Source organism: Botrytis cinerea, chromosome 13 (genome assembly GCF_000143535.2).
Source record: "Botrytis cinerea B05.10 chromosome 13, complete sequence".
NCBI lineage: Eukaryota > Fungi > Ascomycota > Leotiomycetes > Helotiales > Sclerotiniaceae > Botrytis > Botrytis cinerea.
Window position 1 is genome coordinate 1,169,531 of NC_037322.1, and position 13,971 is coordinate 1,183,501.

The 13,971-nt window shown below is 43.0% G+C and overlaps 7 protein-coding genes across 7 annotated transcripts; 4 read left to right on the top strand and 3 right to left on the bottom strand.

Annotated features, from left to right (window-relative positions):
- Positions 1–285: 285 nt before the first annotated feature.
- BCIN_13g03300 (hypothetical protein) lies at positions 286–950 on the bottom strand. The gene has a single exon (XM_024696785.1). The coding sequence runs from the start codon at positions 838–840 to the stop codon at positions 370–372; it is 471 nt and encodes a 156-aa protein (XP_024552598.1). The 5' UTR covers positions 841–950; the 3' UTR covers positions 286–369.
- A 37-nt stretch (positions 951–987) lies between these two features.
- On the bottom strand, positions 988–2,467 carry Bcdpp1. Its single transcript, XM_024696786.1, has 4 exons — positions 2,271–2,467; positions 2,152–2,208; positions 1,530–2,083; positions 988–1,480 (listed from the first exon to the last, which is right to left on the bottom strand). Exons 1-4 carry the CDS (start codon positions 2,346–2,348, stop codon positions 1,252–1,254), a joined length of 918 nt encoding a protein of 305 aa, XP_024552599.1. The 5' UTR covers positions 2,349–2,467; the 3' UTR covers positions 988–1,251.
- Positions 2,468–2,561: 94 nt separating this feature from the next.
- Bcmed7 lies at positions 2,562–4,019 on the top strand. Its single transcript, XM_001556241.2, has 3 exons — positions 2,562–2,971; positions 3,040–3,216; positions 3,272–4,019. Exons 1-3 carry the CDS (start codon positions 2,708–2,710, stop codon positions 3,569–3,571), a joined length of 741 nt encoding a protein of 246 aa, XP_001556291.1. The 5' UTR covers positions 2,562–2,707; the 3' UTR covers positions 3,572–4,019.
- Positions 4,020–4,268: 249 nt separating this feature from the next.
- Positions 4,269–4,876, top strand: BCIN_13g03330 (hypothetical protein). Its single transcript, XM_024696787.1, has 2 exons — positions 4,269–4,337; positions 4,479–4,876. Exon 2 carries the CDS (start codon positions 4,552–4,554, stop codon positions 4,720–4,722), a length of 171 nt encoding a protein of 56 aa, XP_024552600.1. The 5' UTR covers positions 4,269–4,337; positions 4,479–4,551; the 3' UTR covers positions 4,723–4,876.
- Positions 4,877–5,395: 519 nt separating this feature from the next.
- BCIN_13g03340 (hypothetical protein) lies at positions 5,396–10,363 on the top strand. Its single transcript, XM_024696788.1, has 8 exons — positions 5,396–5,951; positions 6,002–6,111; positions 6,165–6,335; positions 6,387–6,411; positions 6,477–6,523; positions 6,584–7,109; positions 7,162–9,395; positions 9,477–10,363. The coding sequence occupies exons 1-8, from the start codon at positions 5,536–5,538 to the stop codon at positions 10,106–10,108; spliced, it is 4,161 nt and encodes a 1,386-aa protein (XP_024552601.1). The 5' UTR covers positions 5,396–5,535; the 3' UTR covers positions 10,109–10,363.
- Positions 10,364–10,905: 542 nt separating this feature from the next.
- On the top strand, positions 10,906–12,345 carry BCIN_13g03350 (hypothetical protein). Its single transcript, XM_001556245.2, has 3 exons — positions 10,906–11,328; positions 11,405–11,473; positions 11,538–12,345. The coding sequence occupies exons 1-3, from the start codon at positions 11,131–11,133 to the stop codon at positions 12,234–12,236; spliced, it is 966 nt and encodes a 321-aa protein (XP_001556295.1). The 5' UTR covers positions 10,906–11,130; the 3' UTR covers positions 12,237–12,345.
- A 50-nt stretch (positions 12,346–12,395) lies between these two features.
- Positions 12,396–13,902, bottom strand: BCIN_13g03360 (hypothetical protein). The gene is made up of 2 exons (XM_001556246.2): positions 12,823–13,902; positions 12,396–12,735 (listed from the first exon to the last, which is right to left on the bottom strand). The coding sequence occupies exons 1-2, from the start codon at positions 13,623–13,625 to the stop codon at positions 12,495–12,497; spliced, it is 1,044 nt and encodes a 347-aa protein (XP_001556296.1). The 5' UTR covers positions 13,626–13,902; the 3' UTR covers positions 12,396–12,494.
- Positions 13,903–13,971: the final 69 nt, after the last annotated feature.

The following is a 13,971-nucleotide window of genomic DNA, read 5'->3' on the forward strand; positions in this document are numbered from 1 at the left end:
GCCGAATTGAACCCCATGCCAAAAAGCCAACCAAAAAAGGTTGGGTACGATGTGGCCAAAATATAAAAGAAGGCCTCCGTAAAGCAGGCTGTTCATGAGTGCGTTTATGGCAAGAACCGTTGGATACCACATCCACTCGGATAATTCTTGTCCAGCCTTTACAATATTGTAAGTTTCATTAAAAAGGAAAGGTCAATATCATCACATACAATTAGTCGATAAAACCCTACTAAAATTGCACTTATTGCCTGTAGACACGATGTTAGAAAAGATTAATATGACTATTGGGAAAGTGGTCGTTTACTAACAACTATATATGCTAACACTCGTTGGTCCATACGCAAATCCGGTATTAAAGTATTAGACAGTCTATCGATTGATTCGTAAACTGCGTCCTTTGACTTTTAGCATCAATGGGTAAGTTCGTTCGGGGCTGCTCACTACATTATCCCACAATCTCTTCGGCCAGCCAGCGTCATTTCCAAGGCAGGACATATAAAACCACCATTGATCGTTACGCATCTCCCAAAAGTCATTCCATGATCCCCAGCTTTTCGCATTTTCCAAAATTGAGCTACATTTTTGTACGCCTTTGAATGGGGAAATGTTCACCAGCCAGTAGGCTTGATAATAAAAATATATTCCGCCTAACCACCGCAACAAACCATTCAGTAAAGTAGTGAGCCATGATCGATATATTGTGGATGCCCCAAGAGCTAATAGCAATAGAAAATGCTTTTGCAGCCACTGAGAAACAATTTTGGCCTCAGCTCGCCGAACTTTTAACAGTTCAGCTAGATGTACCAGCTGACCATGCGGGACAGGAGGTGCGTCGGCCATATTGTTTCCAACTCAGAACCAGGCATAGAGAGAATACTAGCACAATAAAACCCAAATTTCTTAGCGCCCGGTTTTCAGGTCACTAACACGAAGCAGAAGAAATGATGTATCAAAGACAAGATAGTATGAGTGATATGAAATAGAATTTGAACAGCTATAGCAAAGAAACAAGTAATTTCCCGCGAAATTTAAATTTATGAAACAAAGGGCAACTACCATTATAATGGTCACAAAGGTTTCCACGAGTTTTCTCGAAGAATTGGTCCATACACACAAAGAGAGCTAAAGCTAGCCATTTTTCCCAAATGCGGTAAACTGCAAATGAATTTAGAGTGACTGAGAGACTCATACACATAGAAACGAGGCTTGATCTACACAATGGGCTCATAATGCCAGTTGTTTTTCATAAACTTAAGATGCGTCACTCTCGTTGTCAGATACATCAAACTCTCTAGCCCTGCCCACTTCTGTCTCTTCATCGTTCTTAATCTTTCCAAACCCTTGATTGAATGCAGCTTCTCGTGACGGGTAAGGCTCGTGACATTTAGAGGAATGCAGCCTTGGAAAATACCTTCTATATGAGAAATATGCTAGAGAAATTCCAAGAATAGATCCACATGTAACATCATACACATCGTGACTATAAGTGTTAGTACTTCTCATAGAAAAATAGTGAGAACGCAAATTACCGGTAATCTTCACATCGACTAATCGCAATCATGGCAGCTCCAAGCAATGGGGCGAGGGCTAAGAGTACCCTCCCGAGATCGGTTCTAGGCCTGAACACATGTGTTTGTCCAGCAAAGAAAAATGCGAGGTATCCAAGTCCAGCAAATGCAAAGGAAGAATGACCAGAAGGGAAACTTCTCCATCCATCATGCAATGTATGGTGATCTGTTTCCGTGCATACATGAATGGTGACTAACTTATTTTCAGGCGTTTCAGGCGTAGGCTTGCAGCGAGAAATAAGATCGGGTCGAGGTCTCCCAACAGCATTTTTAATAACATCAGTAATGAATGATGTGAGAACCAGTCCTATAAAGAATCCCAAAATGGTAACATGGCATTTGTGGAGGTTCGCTCTCGAGATTCCAAGCCAAATGGCCAAGGTTATGCATGGAATAACTCCTGCATATATCAAGTTCCACCCAACGGGCACCCTTTCTACCAAAGCATGTGGATATTGAATATTGATGTTGTTGATAAAAAACATGCGGTGGAATGGCTCTTGAAGAAATTCGATCTGAATAAAGGGGGTTTGATTAGAGCTTGTACAAATATAACAAGGGAGAAATGGACCGGGGAAATTACCAAAACGTATGCTGTCAACAGCAATACAAAGCCAACATAGTCTGGCGCATAGCTTTTCTAAAACAGAAGTGTTAGGAGGGTAATAATACATATGAAATAATGTATTTGAATGGCTTTACCTCCCAGAAACGTGCTACTGCACCAATCCAGCCGGGTTTTGAAGTCAACCCTCCAGTATTTCGTCCGATTCGAGACATTCTTGCGACACAGCGCAGCGGTAAAAGTCAGGTTCTTCTCATTGAAGGAGTATATATCAAAAAGTCAATGATTGTGCCAGAATGTTTGGTTTCGGGTTATGGATTATGGATTGCAGTTCGTGAGCAGATGTACCTTGAAAGGCACGCGACCCACTTTCCTCAGCCTTGTCTGACACCGGAGGATCTTCGGTTGTAAGCTACTATCTAATCAATGATTGTCTACCAAGTCCATCTACCATTGTTTTTCCAACAAAAGTATTCAACTTTTGACAACCCACAACACTGGGAGAGCTCAACTTATCGCAAGTTTCGCGAATCGTCTCTATTCCATGGAGAGATAGCCCCTACTAAAACTAATCATGGCGGAACAGCAGCAGCAGCAGCCAAACTTGATGGCACAGGTTCCTCCAGGTCCACCATTATTTTGGAAGCAATTTACTACCGATAATCTTGAACGGATCGAGAAGTTACGTGCGGAGAACTTTCCAAACTACAAGGTCGCCAACAATACACCTTACAAGCTTCCTCCTCGTATTCATGATGTCCCAGCTGAATTGCGATTTCTGCAACCCCCAGAACCACCAGCGAGTGGAGTTTACAGAACATTTGGACAAATCCGACAAGTATGTTGAACGCCACGGAACACTTATCTGTCAAGTTGAGGATGAGAGGCACTAATATCTTATGGCAGATTAAAAATGAACTTCCTCCACTCGAAGAGGGCATTGAACAAATATATACACCACCTACCACACCAACAGGAACCGGGAACCATGAGGATCGCAAATTGATTCTCAAACGATTCGCAAAGTCATTGCTATTAAACTTTTTGGAATTAGTTGGTACGATGAGTATCCACCCAGAACAGGTATGAGAGGCCATTTCTCTTTCGCCAAAAACTATGCTAATGGAGAGATTTATAGAGCCACGAAAAGATAGGGGATTTGCATACTATATTCGCCAATTTCCATCATCTGCTGAACGAATATCGACCATATCAAGCACGAGAATCACTGATTGCAATGATGCAGGACCAATTGGATAAATCCAGGGCGGAGACTGAAGGCATCATGAAAATGAAGGAGAAGGTCGAAGGGATGCTAGAAGGGTTTGGCGAGATCAAACTAGGAGATGAGGCGAATGCAAACAGTCAAGAGCATGAGAATGTAATAGAGGACGACGGAAAAGATATTTGGGAGCAATTGGACCTGGAATTTGGCTGAAAGACGATTGTCTAGACGATTCCAGAAGCCCGGGATAGAACACAGCCATCTGCTAGTGCCCTGCGTCCTGATGTTGCTGTCATATTCCTATTCCTAAAAGAGATTGTTGGATGATACGCGTCTAATGAGGCGTTGTCAATTCCCTCGAAATATCATTGTGAAAGAGCGGCGCACGAATTCTACAATGGTAAGGCTTAGCCACCACAGCCTCACGAGCTATACCCGTTTCTGGTACCGACGAGTTGATCTCAATTGTTAGACAGCTTGGCCCCTTGGTCGAACGTAAGCTCCCCTGTTCGTCCGAATAAGAAGAAGGTAGACCAGCACGGGGGTGGGGACCTACAGCCACTTGACAGCTCTTGAGACTTAGTCGGGCAAAATAACTACATAAATACTTAGATACTAGGATGTTTTTGATGCCACATAGCAATCTAAATTTGATTAACCAAATCCTTGAAACCCGAAACTTAACCAAGGTTCACTTCTCCAAGAAAGTTACAATGATTGTCCGCTAATTACGCCTCCACTATTACAACTATTACATCGCCCAAGATGACGATGAGCCAATTGCTAGGCGAGTTCCAAGCTTCCAAGGTTCATGCGCAACAATCAACTTTCTTTGTATCAAGCCACGTCTAGAATTATATATATTATCATTCACTTCCCTCCTTGGCCCTCCGTTCCCAGGCACAAGAAACAAGAACACATTCAAAGATTCAACCCCCATTCAAACATCTTGTCAACAGCTGTCAATCACAACGTTGATGTAAGTTATGACACTCCCGAATGCGAGCTGGTACCACAAATATGACGCCACAGCCGTCACAATCTAAGACATCCACCTTATCAAGCTTGCATCATCATTATACATAATCAGACACACAACTAACGAACATTTCTACTGCAGACATCAATACCACACAATTCCAACCTCATCCTCAACCTCAACCTCAATCTCAACCAAAGAAAACAACTTGAAAATGTGCACTTCAACTTCCACCGGCCTCGTCAACCGCAACGGCCCTGGCTCCGCAGCCTCATCTACCATCTCCGACATCGTTAAGGGTACCAGTACAACAGGAAAGACAAAGTGCTTGGAGTGTGATGGATATGAATGCTGTTGTATTCCTATTCCTTGCACTGTTATGTGAGGTGCTGGAAGCCGATTGGGATGATGGAGAGTCGATCAAGGGGCGATGACAACGTTTTCCTGAGATGCTAGGGATGGAAGGGATGGATTTTGGAATACCACATGGAGATGAGCGATCGTTGACGTGGATTTGGACTTTTACTGGTGTTTGGGAAATGGGAAGGAGAGATATGCGATTGCTGATATCATGAATAATGAATGGATACCTTTTTCAACGTTGAGCTGTACTTCAAAACAAGTCCCTGGTTCTCTATGTTAATGGTGTGGGTGCGTGGTGATAATCTTTAGTATGAGACCGCGACGAAAGTATATTACATCTTTTCACATGGACTGGTAAGCAGTAACCAAGGCTATTTTCCATCGTCCCCATACTTAATCTAGGTCTTATCGTTCATCACTGTATAAAAGAAGTTATCTTTTGGATGCTATGCTGACTCATCATATCATTTATTATTGGTCTTCCATTTTGCATGGCTCCCTCGCGCTTGTCTTTTCAACCTTTACACCCAATCGTTTCTTGATCGCTCCAAAATCTCACACGATATCATGCACAGCAAGGCTGTGTTATGCAATAAAATTCTAAAGAGGAAAGTATCAAGCCACTATCATGAGGCGAAGCACATTTGCAACGAGGTCTATACCAGAAAATGTGTTTATAAGAATATCGATGGCTCGACGTGTTGAGCAGTATGTTCAGTTCATCACGCAGGTTTCGATACATTTTTAGTGTCACTGTGCATGTTGGCCCAAATGTGTTCTCGAAATATTAAATCCGTATTGTCAATTTCCTAGAGAGCAGACCAAGAAGTCAAAAATGGCTGAGGTTCTCGGTATTGCTTCTAGTATTGCTGGCTTGGTATCGCTAGCTGATACGGTTGTTCGGCTGGGTTACAAATATATCAGAGATGTCAAAGATGCCGAGGAATCTGTTCAAAGTCTCGTTAAAGAAGTCAACAACCTTTCTGGCGTGCTTCACAGTCTTGAAAATGTGGCACAGGCACTGGAAGCGCAGGATACTTCGGTGCACAGCTCCAACAAGATAATTAATCTACATTCATGTCAAATAACTCTTGAGAAGATTACAAAGCAGTTGGAGAAAGCTATCCCAGAAGTAAAGTCAACATCTCAGAAGTTGAAGTGGCCATTCAAGAAGACAGCAATTTCGGAGTTGTTGAAAGAGATCCAGAATCACAAATCTACCATGATGATGGCCTTAAATACTCAACAAATGTGGCACACATCAGCCCCATGGTCATCTTTGGCTTGACTAACTTGTGCAGGTCTACCTTAATTGAGATACTTGCCAACCAAGAACAACTCAATAAAGGCGTCGCTGCCATAAATGCAAAAATGGAGGCTTCACGAATAGAACTGCAAAGATTGGCTGCGGGTGAGTTCTCGGTCTAATGAGAAATACTTTTGTTTGTGCTGATCATGATGAAGACGAGAGTTTAAGGAAGAAGCTCAATCTTCTAGGTACCATCGATGTCATGAAATGGCAAAACTCAAATATTAGATTGAGACAACCTGGAACGGGCGTCTGGTTCACTGAGAGCAGGGACTTCAAGAACTGGGCGTCTGCAGACAATTCAAATTTATGGGTCTATGGAATACGTATGTCACAGTTCAGCCTTCGATGTATCAAGTAAATTCTGACAATCGTAGCTGGAGCCGGAAAAACAGTTCTGATGTAAGTCATGCATATCTTGAGGTCAAAATTAGATTCAACAGGAACTAATCAAGAATTACAAATAGGGCATCTGTTATACAAGAGATTGAGAAAACCCAGGATCCATCTCACGGTATGAAAAGGCCAAGGTTGGACTCTTTGCCATCAGATATTGTACTAATATTTTGGAAAGGAGTTGCAAAATTCTATTGCGACTACAAGGACACCCAGACTCACGATCCACGGACTATTCTGGGGACTTTGGCACGACAACTGATCCTTCAGCATCACGATGCTTTTACGCAACTGGAATCTTTCTGCGAGAAGCATCACATGACGGAAATCACCCAAGGGTCAGCTACCACTGACGACTTTTGCGAATTTATAGTCAAACTATCAGGAAATTTCTCCACTACCAGTATCTTAGTAGATGGCATAGATGAGATTGCTGAAGATCGCGCGGAAGTCACAAGACTTTTGAAGTCATTGAACAATCCATCAGGAACAATCAAAATCCTCTTAGCGAGTCGCAATGAGATTGATATCAGAAATGTATTGGCAAATTATCCTTCTGTTTCTATTGCGGCTAAGAGTGGCGACTTGCGGCTCTATGTGCACTCTGAAATCGAGAAGCGAACGAAAATGGGTAAGCTTCGCATTAGAGATCATAACCTAAAAGATCATATTGTCAAAGTACTCACAGAGGGCGCTGATGGCATGTGTGTTTTTCTTGCTCCAAATAAGTCTGCGAATGAAACTGACCGTATCTAGGTTTCGGTGGGTTGCGTGTCAAATGGACTATCTTTGCGAATGCAGCACGGATCGAGATCGCCGTGAAGCCTTACGCACATTACCCCCAGATCTGCCCAAATCATACGAACGTATTCTTGACAGGGTAAATCGAAGCAGTAAAGAAAACCAAATACTTGTCAGACATACACTTCTTTGGGTTGTATATGCCGAAGAGTCGCTAACGATAGCACAACTGCTCCAAGCGCTTGCAGTTAGACCAGGTGACGAGACTTTCGAGAAGGAAAACATGACTACATTGGACGAACTCCTCAACTGGTGTAGTAGTCTCATACGCCAAAAGTCTCAATCGGATGAGCTAGAGCTTGCACACTTCACAGTGAAAGAATATCTCTTGAGCCTTTCTGAAGAATGTGGTCCAAGTCTTTCACAGTATAGACTTTCTGGAGATCATGTCGAGATTGCGAGAGTTTGTTGCAACTTCTTGACTCTTTCGGAATTCGACGGAACGCCGCTGCCAGTGACGGATTTTGATTCCGAGGCGACAGATTTCGATGAAATATGGATGGATTTCGAGGACAAATACTCGTTCATGAAATATGTTCTCCGATTTTGGATTGGTCATATCCATCAGAGCAATTGGAGCGCAATTTCAAATGATGTGTTACTTCTGTTTGATGAAACTAAAAGCAGTTACAGATTATGGACATTTGGACGCTACCACTTCGAAATTTTATCTTGTTGCGCCGACACTGATTTGTTAAATTCTGACGATCTTCTAGCAGCAGATCACCTGAATTGCGTGATAGGGACATCAAGACCTTCTGCTCTTCACTGGGCTGCTATGAGTGCTTTGCCCGATATTTGCACCGCACTCATCAATCGTGGAGCTGATGTAAGTGCGCTAAGCGTTGTTGGCAGTCCGATTGAGTGTGCGATACTGTACTATAACGCAATATATGAGGACCGAGAAATATTATCTCAGGAGGTACTTGGAAATACTAGATATTGGAGATGGGATTCAAGGAAGAAGGTCATCAAACATTTGATCATGGCCGGTGCAGCTCTCGACAATATCGATATCATAGAACTCCTCTATCGACACTCAAGTACATTCTCATATTATTCTGACGAGTCGGATGCTGATTTATTTCGAGTCATATTCGATAAGAATCCAACTTTTTCCGTTGAGAGTCTATTTGCATTTTTCCAACACACTTTTCTCGAAAGATATGTGAGAGGTCAAGACTCAAAAATACACTATAATAGTGCAAGCTTACCCGTCGAGTTCCTGGCTTGGGGGGCACGCACTAATTTCGCACATTTCGCACCGGCTACGTTGCCGTTATTTCTTGCAATTATTCATGATGATTTAGCTATTTCAGACTACTCGCCGTCAAGCCTTCAATTTTTTCTCGATATTGATTTTCTTGGAATATCACAAAATGACGGAATGGACACAAGTCCTATTTCACAAGATCATACCGAGCATTGGATAACGAAAATGAGCACCTTGATGTTTGAGTTCATACAAAATTCAAGAGTGAATTCTTCAAACTACCTTGAAAAGATAGTTTTAAGATCGTTTTCCGTTGGATTTATAGACTATGATGATGTGTTTGACTTTATCTTTAGATTGAGAAACAACAATATTGAGCTGGATTTCAACTTGCAAAACGAAGTAGGGGACACGGTTCTTCAAGGATTCATGGAACTTATCGGTAGCGGTTGGCGAAATGTGCATCAAATATTCTTGACAGCCGTTTTACAATTTCAGGCCAATTTGACTATCTCAAACAACCTAAATATCACTCCAATAGAGATACTACTATCTCGTACAGGATCTTGCTTAGATGAGATGTTGTCCTTTGTCAAGATATGGCGAGCGGGAGATATTTCAAGTGCGTGTGAGAAGAATCCCGATCTGCTTGAAAGATTGCTTGACGTAGCAAAGTCGCCCGACATGTTGGAATTAATTTTGCGACTATTGGCGAAGGACATCGACAGACACACGCAGTCAACGCAAGATCTGATGGCTCGTTATTGTACGGTAGATTATATGAAAAAGCTTTTTATCCTGCGCCTCAAATATGGGGCAAAGAACGATCATATTTTAGCGCATGAGGAGGAAATCAGCGATGAAGAAGGCAGCGACGATCAATTGTCTGTGGTAGGTGAACACGAAGCTTATACCTCAACTGACGAGGAAGAAAATGGCGATAATGCCCCATCAATCGACGACCTGACTAGAAGAGGTAAATTTTCCATCACGAAAGACATTCATAGCTCCTTTTTGTTTGTGGAAAAAGATCAAGACAATGGCTTACCTGTTATAGAATCATCCGAACACGCACGTTCAGTAACTAGGACAGAAAAAGTGCCTACAAACAAGACTTTAACGAAAATTGGTGGATCTTTAGCCGTAAATGAAAAGACACATTCCTCTCTACATTTACTATCAGGCAGCCATGCCTCAGCAGATTTCGGAAAGTTACGATTATTGTTAGCACATAATTCCGACTTGGAAATTCGTAATCACCAGAATCTCACGCCGCTTGCCATCGCCATTCGATCTAAGAATTTGCGAGCCATGTATGCTTTACTCATTTCGGGCGCAAGCACAGAAGCTCATGTCGGACAAGGACAGACGTGCTTGCATCTGGCCTGCTGTCTAGGAAATAAAGAAGCTGCGTGGGCTCTGCTTCATGCAGGTGCCAATACTTCCCACAAAGATCATTATGGAAGTACTGCGGAGGAACTTGCCACGCTCATTGGGCGTTCTGACATCGTCGACTTATTCCCTAGGAGAGTTGACGATGGCTCTCGGGCAGGATCTCAACATAGCGAATATTCCACCGATAAATCACCTGACGAGGATTTGTCTAATAGCGAAAAGTCTGATATCTCAGATTCTGGTCAACTCTCCCCATTATCAACAGCCCAGGACCTTGCCTTGCGTCCTAAATGAAGCCGATCTATCTCAACGCTTGGAATGTGAACCATTCTGATTCACCAGCTGCAGCTAAGCACCATTCATGATTGCCATGGACTGATATTGTGATTGTCTCTGACTTGGCTGTATATTGGAAAAAAAGAAAAAATCTAGACACGCTGGTATAATATAAAATGATGATTACGTAGCGAACATGTAGTTAAACCGTTTTGAAGATAATGATGGATCAAACTCCACATTTGTACGGAAGATTATAAAAAAGAGAAAACAAGTATTGCAAACTTAAAACTCATCCAATTTTCTGCTTCTTCTTCTTCTTCTTCTTCTTCTTCTTTGATATAAGAATCAATGATGCAAAAATTGTCTCCAAACTTAAGTCTCTCATTGTCACGTGATTGTCTCACGAATCTCTGCACGTGCCAAAGACAAATCTTTCCTGCCTCACGTGCGAATGACATCTACCGAATTTACCCCTGAGCTAAAAACGGGGCTACGATGGGCTTATCGATACATTAGTGGCCGTTGTATCATTTTAGCACCCGAACATCCGATGTGATCAGGGCAATACTAGTTAAAAATCTATTTTTACATTGATTGACATTAATACGGAGTAGACATTAACACGAAGTAGACATTGATAACTTCAGCAACACAGAAGAGAAAATACTCAAGCCAACGCGTGTTCAAACTCTTATCACGAAGATTCTTTCTCTTGTATATTCTCTTGGCTCATAAACTAAGCTTAAATGCATCACAGTACATGATGGAGAAATGATCCTCAGCTTGGCATTTTTCCCAGAAATCCAAAACACGACCCTTGATGCTTGCGGCCCACCTTCAATTTCGGAGATCCGTATTTTCAAGGAAGATGATGTTGGCGATAGCAAACAAAATTGCGTGTACGATCGAACAACCTCGTATCGATCCACTTGAAAATATGGATCTCACGAGGTTGGCCTTTTGGAATAAATACATTTGACATGCAGTTCCCCCCGTAGAACTCCACAGCTTGTTATCTTTGCTTTTTTTCCTTTCACATGTTTAAACGTCAGAGTATTCCCTCATGGGGATTGTGGTGCTGGTGCTTGTTGTTACAGTCGAAAAATGCAAGTGCGAAGTCGTCGAAATTTCAGGATTTGAATGAACAGTACGGTGGTGCGTTGACGGACTCGGGCGATTATCTGTATGGGTCGAATAAATGGGGTGATGATGGCAGTGGAAGTCAGAATATGACTGTATGTTTATGGTCCTCGATTCGAAGTTTGCGATTGAATGTTGCGAGGATTTGATATTGATTTTGGTTTCTCATAGGTTCTTCTGGCGGATACCAATGGCGCAAGTTTCAATGCGACCTGGATTTGGGAAAAGAATATTGAATATGTATGTTCCCCATCCTATCCAACCTTGTCGCCGCTCTCAGAGGTTCGAATCTAACATTCCTCAGGTCCACGCCTACCCCAACGTCGGCTACGAATCCATTCAACTTCCCACAACAGTGAGCAACATCGACTCCTTCCACCTCAGCGGTAGCTGGTCCGTCTTCCCCGTTGCCGATCCAACCGCCTCAGACATGACCACCGCCCTCAACGCTATCGCCTGCAAAGCCGATATTGCCCTCGATATATTCCTCGACATGAACAACGTATCTTCAACCAACGCATCTGCAGCATCACACGAAGTCATGGTCTGGCAATCTGTCTGGGGCGGCGTCTGGCCAATCGGATACTACGATCCTCCGACCGGCGCTCCGGAGTATAATTTGTCTGGAGTAACGTATCAACTATTCACGGGACGTAATCAACAAGGACAGAAACAAGCTGTGTTTTCGTGGGTTCCAACTGTGTATCAGGAATCGATCGATGCGGATGTTCACGAGCTTGTGAAAGAATTGGTAAGGATTGGGAATATTACGGATGATATGTATCTCGGACTGATACAGTTTGGATCCGAGACGGTTCATGCGAGTGAACCGGTGGAATTGCAGATGAAGGATATTGAAATGAGCATTGGGGTGAGTAGTAGTAGGACGGCGAGTCCGACGGCGACGAGTACGAGTAAAGGAGGGGCGGAAAGGTTTCAGGCACAAATTACGAATTTTGCGGTACCGGCTGCTTTGGGACTGGGGGTTATGCTGGGGATTTAAATATTTGATGTGGGATAGGTACTTATTAATTACGACTTTATATGAATATGAGTAATGTTTTATTCTCTCAAGTGTTTGAGGATTGCGACTCAGCAGAGGTATGGGGACATGCATGCGACGAGTGACTAGTGACATCAAACCACGAAGTTAAGTTTTAAATGATTAAATTCGTTCGCCTATATACCAAAGGCATTTTTTTTAAACGCCATGCTAAATCAAACCTCTACAAGAGAGAAAGAAAAAAGAGAAACGGAAACCTCAAGATCTCAAATCATATCCAGGATGTTTTCTCCTCAAGTGTCTAAGCAAATGATCCGATCTCGCAAACCCCTGTTTGCAACCATCCACGGGACAAATAGGTTTTGACACCGACTTGGGGCCCGAGGGACCAACGTCCTTGTGCTTGGCGGCGATGTGGCGCGTCATGTCTCTGCGTCGGGCTGTGCGGTGCGGACAGAGGGTGCATGCGTGGGGGAGGGTGTGGAGGGGTTTGTGTTTACTGCAGGAGTAGTTAGTGGGTATTCGGAGAGGGAAAGGTAGGGATAGAAAATTCGAAAGGGGGGAAATTGTAAATGAAAGAACATACTTGAATTCGAATCGCTTAGAAAATGTTTTGGAGCAAATTATGCACGTGTATTCGTTCTGGGTGCTTGGCGGTGAATTGGATGTAGATCGATCACTTGAGGGTGTAGTTGAGTTGGAATTGGATTGAGATGTTGAGATGGAAGTGTTGGTATTGGAATATTGCGTGGGAGATGACATGATTTCAGAGTTGCTTGAAGTAGGAGATAGTGTGGCGGAAAATATTGAAGGGAGATGAACTTCAGTAGACGAGCTTATATATAGCGAAGATTGCATTGCATCCCAGTCAGTGTTGTCTAGTATCGGTAGGTGAGTGGCCCAGTCGATTGGATAAGGCTCATAAGCTTGTTGGGCCTCCGTATGGTTGAAAGTTGCTGGGAATGGATCGCAATGAATATCGTTAGCGAGAAAGTCGGTACTAGTGTCCGGAAAGATTGGGTCAATGGAATAATCGAGTGATGAGAGTGGGTTTGTAATGATCCTGTTCATATCTACAGGAGACATGGACAAGAGGTTATCGATATCATCCAAATTTGCTAAGTTCAGTGTCCCGTTCGAATTATTCCAGTTTGGTGGAGGGAGCACTTCTGGCTCGTTCACAGCATAGAAGCCACTATTATAACATTCTCCACTGAAGTCAGTCCCTGGTGGGTATTGTAAGTTATCTCCACTGGCATGACTCCACTCCAAGTCAATATCGTTTATGTCTATATCAGCTCCCCACGCAAATTCGGTATAAGCGTGTGGAATTTGGTCAGCATTTGGAGACCAAGACGGCGAGTTTGAGCTGCCCTCTGTGTCATCCATGATTGGTAATATGGGGGTTTCTTTCGATGGTTGTATTTTGTTCGTTTTGGACAGCTTGTCGGTCTTTGAGTAGATGCGCAGACGGAGCAAGCGATGTTGAAATGAGTTTATCGGTCAAATATGCAGTTTTAAGACGTACATCGGTCATGTCCAAAAGAACCATCGAATTGTTGTCAAACCCATCCATAATGAGGATGTCAAATCTTTGCAGTAACTCATGGCAAAAGCGCAAGGTCAATTGCGAAGAATGAGGATGAAAATTGTTGTGGCATTGATCATTCCTGTGACATCGACTTTTTCGATACTCCCAGGTGACTCTAGCAGAATCACCGAGGAGCATAAAATG

Excerpts from the sequence above, each read along its gene's own strand:
- BCIN_13g03300 (XM_024696785.1), bottom strand. The coding sequence starts at position 840 with ATGGCCGACGCACCTCCTGTCCCGCATGGTCAGCTGGTACATCTAGCT.
- BCIN_13g03330 (XM_024696787.1), top strand. The coding sequence starts at position 4,552 with ATGTGCACTTCAACTTCCACCGGCCTCGTCAACCGCAACGGCCCTGGC.
- Bcdpp1 (XM_024696786.1), bottom strand. The coding sequence starts at position 2,348 with ATGTCTCGAATCGGACGAAATACTGGAGGGTTGACTTCAAAACCCGGC. Across the intron at positions 2,084-2,151 it reads TGTTGACAGCATACGTTTTG|ATCGAATTTCTTCAAGAGCC; the intron begins GTAATTTCCCCG and ends CCCTTTATTCAG. Across the intron at positions 1,481-1,529 it reads AGTCGATGTGAAGATTACCG|TCACGATGTGTATGATGTTA; the intron begins GTAATTTGCGTT and ends TAACACTTATAG.
- Bcmed7 (XM_001556241.2), top strand. The coding sequence starts at position 2,708 with ATGGCGGAACAGCAGCAGCAGCAGCCAAACTTGATGGCACAGGTTCCT. Across the intron at positions 2,972-3,039 it reads CATTTGGACAAATCCGACAA|ATTAAAAATGAACTTCCTCC; the intron begins GTATGTTGAACG and ends ATCTTATGGCAG. Across the intron at positions 3,217-3,271 it reads TGAGTATCCACCCAGAACAG|AGCCACGAAAAGATAGGGGA; the intron begins GTATGAGAGGCC and ends AGAGATTTATAG.
- BCIN_13g03350 (XM_001556245.2), top strand. The coding sequence starts at position 11,131 with ATGTTTAAACGTCAGAGTATTCCCTCATGGGGATTGTGGTGCTGGTGC. Across the intron at positions 11,329-11,404 it reads GTGGAAGTCAGAATATGACT|GTTCTTCTGGCGGATACCAA; the intron begins GTATGTTTATGG and ends GGTTTCTCATAG. Across the intron at positions 11,474-11,537 it reads GGGAAAAGAATATTGAATAT|GTCCACGCCTACCCCAACGT; the intron begins GTATGTTCCCCA and ends AACATTCCTCAG.
- BCIN_13g03340 (XM_024696788.1), top strand. The coding sequence starts at position 5,536 with ATGGCTGAGGTTCTCGGTATTGCTTCTAGTATTGCTGGCTTGGTATCG. Across the intron at positions 5,952-6,001 it reads GCCTTAAATACTCAACAAAT|GTCTACCTTAATTGAGATAC; the intron begins GTGGCACACATC and ends TAACTTGTGCAG. Across the intron at positions 6,412-6,476 it reads GCCGGAAAAACAGTTCTGAT|GGCATCTGTTATACAAGAGA; the intron begins GTAAGTCATGCA and ends AATTACAAATAG.
- BCIN_13g03360 (XM_001556246.2), bottom strand. The coding sequence starts at position 13,625 with ATGGATGACACAGAGGGCAGCTCAAACTCGCCGTCTTGGTCTCCAAAT. Across the intron at positions 12,736-12,822 it reads TCTAAGCGATTCGAATTCAA|TAAACACAAACCCCTCCACA; the intron begins GTATGTTCTTTC and ends CTACTCCTGCAG.